Genomic DNA, 7,354 nt, shown 5'->3' with positions numbered 1-7,354 from the left:
TTACACTTGGGGCATTACAGCGCGCTAGGGTTAGGGAGCGAGTTCCATCGGCCGCCGCAATCCCCACCGTGGGTCGCACTGTCGCCGGCGAGGCCAACAAAGGAGGGGGACAAACGAGGGGAGACAGCGACGAGCAAGCAGGGGAGGGGGAAGAGAATCGAGAACGGGAGGAAATCAGCAAACGCTCGACAAGCGAGGCGGCACACACGTCGTAGGCCGGATAAAGGGGTGAGACCTTACTAGATCCACGGCGCCGCCGTGATACCAGGGACCAGCCCGGCTCCCCCGCCGAGAGGCAGCCCGCCCACCCCCGCCCCCCAGGAGCGAACTTGCGAGCACGCACCGCCGGCCTCGCCGCCAACGCTCGAACCACCGTTGAAGGAGCAAGACCGCGCACAGATCCAGATCCAGAGTCAGAGTCAGAGTCATCGTCGCCAGCCTTCATGGCCTAGAAACGGTTGCCACAAGGACCCACGACAGCGCCGTGGCCGCCGCCAAGTCTGCCAAGCCCAGATCCACTACTAGGGCGATGGAGGAAGGCGGGATCTGGACTGGGGAGAGACAAGGGGAGGGGGGCGAGGGCCACCACTAGGGCGATGGAGGAAGCGCCGACGAAGGAGGGAGAAGGGGTGACAGAGGGGAGAGGAAGATCTGCTCGGGGAGGAGAAGGGAGAGGAGCCGCGCGTCATGGCGAGGGAAGCAGGGGAAGCAGCGGAGGGAGTGGCGGAGGGAGGAGGGAAGGAGGGAGAGGAGGGGGAGGAGAGCCATCGTTAATTTTATCACACTGTGCAAATGTTTTCTGGGACAAAGGTGCACTTTGAGTTAAGGTCGAGAAGAAATGAAGGATTGTAGCTGGATTTTCTTCTTCTGTTTGTCTTTTGGCTGTGTGCGACCGTAATATTTTTACGATATTGCATTGTTGCATAGGTTGAATGTAATTGGTATTTTCATGTTATTAATATATTTTTATTGAGAAAAATAACTAGCAACGATACACAGATAAATTCTAAAGTGCTTCTACATTTAATTTCACTAATTTTCTTATGTCCAAGTCAGTTCCACCTTTTACAAATTCTGCTTACTTGCACTTTTTCCCAACCCCATACACTTCTGAAAAAGTGCACACTGAAGTTGGACTATGTAAAAGCGTGCAAATTGCACTTTTCACAGAAGAGAAGTGCATTTGTTTTTCAGAATCTGACACATAAATAAGAAAGTTCCGGACGACTTTATGTTAGCACAACCGTACATCCAATTTACCACTAGCCTTCCACATAAAACCGTGCCAAATCGACCACTTGTCTATTCTGCTCCTGTCAAGCAAAACTTCCATTTGTCTTCACGGCCAATGTTCTGGGCTGGACGGATCCGGCTTGCGATGCATGGATGCATGCATGGACGAAAAGTGGAAGCAACCGAGCGGGAGAGGTTTGACCCCAGGTCCCCAGCGCAGCACTGATCGCGCACCCGCATGCGTGAATGCTCTACTGCTACTACTGTGCCGGCCTAACTTTTTGGTAAAGGGCGGCGACGGGGGAGCCCAATTCCAAAGTTACTCGATTGACTCGTAGCATGGAAGTTAGGTACACTCCAAGCCGGAAGACTGATGAGCTGTGGGAATTGCAGCTGGGCCAGGTCATACTCATACGCCCAAAAACATCAACCTCTCTCGCCTTTTGTCTCGGCAATCAATCTCGTCTTGACGTTTTCCCTTTTCCGATGAGAAACCCCGGAAGGCGGAAGCTGCGTTCCACCGCGAGTCCGCGACGATGTTCATCACCAAAATGCACTGCATTCGCGTGGATCAATAGATTGGAATGTAGCTAGCGCTAGCCCATTTCCCTCTGTTGGTTAATGTACAGTATGGAGCAGCAGTTGAGTTTATGGAGAAGAAAACAAATCGGCACTGTGTCAGCAGGAGCAGAGCGCGCGCTACGACGTACGTACTCTACTCTGGGTTGGCTTTGGCTAGGGACAAGCAGCGCACCCGACCCGATACACGGCGTCCACCTGGCTCTCCCACCTGCCCCTGGCGCCTAGCGCGCGCCGGCCTGCTCGCCGCTACGTGCTCCGGTGCCCGATCCGTCGTTCTCCACCCCAAGAACCCACTCGCCCATGTTTCCCGTCGAGCCCCGCGCGGCAGCCGCTTAAACCCAGGCCTGCCTGCGTGCCAACCCTTAATTCCCCGTACTGCTGCCTTTACTGCAGGCAGCAGGTGGCCATGCCCCGACTCGTGGGCCAATGTAGCGAGCGCGCGCGCGCGCCGGTGACATGCTCCGATACACAGACACACGCAACACATCGCGTCCGATCGAGCCTTCCCGCGGCCACACGCCGTGCCCCCGCCACGTGCTCCGGCCACCGGGCCGCCTCACCCTCACCACCACGCGTTCGTCAACCCCACCCGTCAGCCAAAGCGAACGGCGACGGCCGACGGTGGCAACTGTAACAGCAGCAGCAGCAGCGGCTCGCGTGTTTATTAGTTTGGCTGGCACGCACTCGCACTACACTACATCGCACATTCGCACTCTTCTTCCACGGCCACTTGACTCGCGCCTCGCGTGCGTGCGCCATTCTTCCTCCCAGCGATGACCAGCTAGGGACTCTCCCAAGCCCCGGCATTGCCCCATCCGCACGCACGCACGTACGTACGTTCCGACCACCCTCCCTCCCAGCCTCGTCCATCCGCGGCGCAATGGCGTCGACGAGGACCGGCGCTACGCTGCTGTTGCTGCTCCTCTGCAGCATTGCCACGGCGGTCACCTCGCAGACGCTCGCGTCCTCGCAGGCCAAGACGCTGTACCGCGTGTGCCGCCTCCTCGGCTTCCCGCCGGCGCTGGCCGCGCTCATCAAGGCGCCCGACCCCTGCGCGCTGCCGCCCACGCCGTCGCTCACCGTGGCCTGCGCGGCCGGCCAGGTCACGGCGCTCTCCGTGCTCGGCGACCGCCGGCCCGACCCGGCGTGGCGCAGCGCGCTGCCGTCCAACTTCTCCGCCGACGCGCTCTTCACCACGCTCACCCGGCTGCCCGCGCTGTCGCGCCTCTCGCTCGTCGCCCTCGGCCTCTGGGGCCCGCTCCCGGGGGCCAAGCTGCTCCGCCTCGGGGCGCTGCAGTCGCTCAACCTCAGCGCCAACTACCTCTACGGCGCCGTGCCCGGGCAGGTGGCGCGCATGTACTCGCTGCAGAGCCTCGTGCTGTCCGGGAACTGGCTTAACGGCACCGTGCCGTCGCTGTCCGGGCTCGCGTTCCTCCAGGAGGTCGACCTGGGCCGGAACAGGCTCGACGGCGCGTTCCCGGAGGTGGGGAACGCCGTGGCGAGGCTCGTCCTCGCCGACAACAACTTCACCGGGAAGATCCCGGCGGACGTGGCTTCTCTCGGCCAGCTCCGGTTCTTGGACGTGTCACGGAACCGGCTGGAGGGATGGATCCCCTCCTCCGTCTTCGCGCTCCCCGCGCTGCGCCACATCAACCTGTCGCACAACAAGCTCTCCGGGCAGCTGCCGGCGAGCACGGCGTGCGCGGACACGCTGGAGTTCGTCGACGTCTCTGCCAACCTGCTCATCGGGGCGCGCCCGGCGTGCATGAGGTCCAGCTCGTCGGCGCGCACGGTCCTCGACGCGGGCAATTGCTTCCGCGACGCAAAGCTGCAGCGGCCGAGCACCTACTGCAGCCCGGGGGCGCTCGCCGCCCTGCTGCCGCCGCCGCAGGGGAGCGGCGCCGGGCAGGGTGGGGGCAAAGGTGGTGGGGTGGGGATGGTTCTTGGCATTGTGGGCGGCGTCGTGGCAGGCGCATTGCTTATCGCGCTGGTGATGGTGGTGGTGCTGAGGAGGGCGAGGAGGCAGCACCCTGGGGTGATGGCCCTGCCGAAGTCGCCGTTGATAACGCCGGCGAAGAAGGGGGGCGGCGTGAAAGCTACAGCGAAGATGGCCCAGAAGATTGCCACCCCTGCCGATAAGAGTAAGAGAAGAAATTCATCATGCATTTGCTTTGTTGCTTCATGTCATTTCATTTTTTACTGTGTGCTTCAATTAATCTGTACCATGTCGTGATTACTCTTCAGTCAGTAGTTCATTTAAGAAGGGGGAACAAGATTATGGGCATCAGAGAACTGAAGGAGTAGTTTGAACTTTAATTTCCTCTTGCGTGTTTTATTTTTGAATCAAGTGTACCCACTTAAGTCAAAGTATCGTGGATCTTACTTAGACCCTGAGTTTTGGAACATGGGAGGAACCTTTATTCCTCACTCCACAGAAGACTTTGATAAAATAAAGCTGCAAAGTCAGACAACCAAAAAGGGAAAGGAAAATAATGAGCAAGGACTTACTCCGTATTTGTGATCAGCTAACATTTTGCAGGATAATATGCCTAACATGTTCTGCATTTTCACAGGGCATGCATCGCAAGCCGCAATGGTAAATACGCTGGAAGTACCGGCGTATCGCGTATATACCGCGGAGGAGCTTCAAGAAGCCACGAACAACTTTGCTTCCTCCAACCTGATCAAGAAGAGTGCCCTTGCACAGGTATGTGATGCATCAATGCAACCCCTTTTAGCCATATAATGGTGGAACTTTGCTTACTTCAGTCGTGGAATCTTTGTGCAATTCGATTCAACATATACTGCTGACAGCCTGATCGTAGCCATGCACATATTTTGTCGTTGAAATCTGTGTGTTAAACATGCATGTTGAGTTCTGCTAGAGTTCAGATGGGATCTTGTTAAATGGTCCACTGAAGCATCTCCATTCATAGTAGAGTACAATAATGGGCTGCCAATTATTGTCCTCTTATGTAATTATTATTATGGTAGTCGCATTTGGTTCACATCTTATACACCTGATAAACAAAGGGATTTTTTTTTCTGTATTATTGGCGCATGACAACCTGGCAAATGTGGACTTCCATACCCCTAATTACTTCACACATGGAGCAATTGCTTTCATTTTTCACTACAAGATTAGATTATTCAAAGCTTAATTGCTTTCATACCCCTGATTATTTCACATATTCGGAGTACACACGGGCGCATTGGGTGGAAAACACAAACTAAGGGAGGATGGTAGTGCCTCCAATTTTTTCCTATCGTGTGCACGGGACACGCACTTGTATGTGTGCGTTGTGTAGGTTCTGCCTATCTACATTTACTCGAACAAAAGACTAGTATTCAAATCCTAGCAATTTGAGTCTTTATAATTATTACTAACAAAATTATTTCCCTTGATATTTAATGGACTTTGTTGCACTCCAATTGAACTTGAGCCACAAATAACAGTTGGTTTTATTATCTATTTATATTATTCATCACATCAGTTTATCGTGCATCTCAGTCTTTTTTTAATCAAAGCGGAGTTGAACCCTTTTCATCAATTCACCAGCTTTCTCTCTAGCAGTTGTCAACCATGGCTCTGTTTTCAGTATAGTTTTCTTTTATAAGGTTTGTCAGGACTAATTATATCAATTATTTCTGCACCATTCTCCTTCCCACTTGCAGCATTACAACGGTCAGCTTCAAGATGGTACAAGAGTCTTGGTGAGATGTCTCAGACCAAAGCCGAAATATTCTCCTCAGAGTCTATCCCAGTACATGGAGACAATTTCTAAATTCCGCCACCGCCACTTGGTTAGCATTATTGGCCATTGTATTGTCAATGATCCGGAAAATCCTACTATTGCTAGCTCGGTGTACCTCATTTCTGAATGTGTAACCAATGGATCTCTAAGAAGCCATCTTACCGGTAAGTATATCTGGAGACATCACATGTACCATTACCATGTATAACCAAATATCTGTAAATATCTGACTTTACCCTTTTGATGGCTTCACAGAGTGGAGGAAGCGTGAAATGCTGAAATGGCCGCAGCGGGTTTGTGCTTCCATTGGTATCGCGAGAGGGATCCAGTTCTTGCACAATGCGACTGCCCCAGACATTGTACAGAATGATCTCAACATTGAAAATATTCTGCTGGACAAGACCCTCACTTCGAAAATTAGTGACTTCAGTCTGCCGATGATATCGACCAGCAAGAATGGCAAGGTACTTTTGGAATATTGGTCAAGTTTATTTTCTTGAATGCTGTTGAGGTTCTTCAATTGCCTGACAGATATGTTGTAACCGTTCTTATCTTGCAGGTATTCTCTGAAAACCCTTTCGCTGTCCAGGAAGAAAACGACCATGGCAGGTACAGTGTTCTTACAGAAAGAAAGTGACGTCTGCACTTAATAAACTAGAACTAGGGCAGCTACTAGTTATCTGAACAGAGATCAGACTTGAACCTAATTATTAGTTGTTGGAACTCTAAAGACACGAACCTAACCTATAAGACTGAATGCGGATTTGGTTAAGCCGCTCAACTTGTAACCTAAAATGATTATGGTTCCGTCTGCTTGCAGTGCTCAACCTGCAGAACATGGGGGCAGGGATGACATATACCAGTTCGGCCAAATTCTTCTTGAAGTGATCACAGGCAAACCAACGGCGTCGCGAAGCGAACTGGAATCCCTGAGAGCTCAGGTGAATCTCAAGCTTCATATTCACCATACTTCTGAACAAATTATTACACTGTGATTCTGAATTTGTGTCCCGTGTCAATCCGCAGCTAAGCGAGGCCCTGGCTGAAGACCCGGACATGCTGAAAGACATGGCCGACCCGACGATTCGCGGCACATTTGCGGTGGACTCCCTCAGCAAGGTGACTGAGGTGGCCCTCAACTGCACGGCCGGTGACCCGAGCGACCGGCCTTCGGTCGACGACGTGTTGTGGAACCTGCAGTACTCCATGCAGGTGCAGGACGGTTGGGCGAGCAGCGAGAGCTTAAGTTTGAGCGTCAAATCACAGGCGTGAGTGCAATGCTCTTTTGTAGCTGTGCACCTTTATGGCCTGGCCTTTTGCTGTGAAAGGGAGAAGCAAATGTTACTTGTCCCCAGTATATATAGCGTGCTATTTGTTGTTGCCGTCGTAAACTCCAGCACTATTAAGTCGAAATCATTAGGTTTTTTTGTTTTGTTTTTGTTTTTGAAATAGATCACTAGCTTATTTGTTGTATAAACTCCAGGACTATCATGTCAAAACCATTAGATCACACTAGCTTATGCTGACATCTGTCTATTTATCACCTATTACTGATATATTATTAAACGTAAATGATTGAAAGTGCAGCTGCATCATTAGATCACTAGCTTGTGCTGACACCACTGTCCATTGCTCCTGGCTACGGTTCACAATGCTAAGAGACGCCACAGATTTCGCTTTGAATCTTGCTGGTTTGATCGTGTGGATTTTCACGAGTGGTTGCATCTGCTTGGGGCGATCCATCCATGTGCAATTGCTACGCTCCTTGTATATGGGCCGGGTGT

General features: G+C 52.4%; 1 protein-coding gene across 1 annotated transcript; it reads left to right on the top strand.

The window, feature by feature from the left end:
- Positions 1–2,192: 2,192 nt before the first annotated feature.
- On the top strand, positions 2,193–7,151 carry LOC123409917 (probable LRR receptor-like serine/threonine-protein kinase At1g14390). The gene is made up of 7 exons (XM_045102791.1): positions 2,193–3,956; positions 4,389–4,522; positions 5,491–5,734; positions 5,826–6,034; positions 6,130–6,179; positions 6,391–6,511; positions 6,597–7,151. The coding sequence occupies exons 1-7, from the start codon at positions 2,696–2,698 to the stop codon at positions 6,840–6,842; spliced, it is 2,265 nt and encodes a 754-aa protein (XP_044958726.1). The 5' UTR covers positions 2,193–2,695; the 3' UTR covers positions 6,843–7,151.
- The last annotated feature ends 203 nt before the right edge of the window (positions 7,152–7,354 follow it).

This window comes from Hordeum vulgare, chromosome 7H (assembly GCF_904849725.1).
Source record: "Hordeum vulgare subsp. vulgare chromosome 7H, MorexV3_pseudomolecules_assembly, whole genome shotgun sequence".
Lineage (NCBI taxonomy): Eukaryota > Viridiplantae > Streptophyta > Magnoliopsida > Poales > Poaceae > Hordeum > Hordeum vulgare.
Note: the sequence above shows the minus strand (reverse complement) of the source record. Positions and strands in the feature narration are given on the sequence as shown.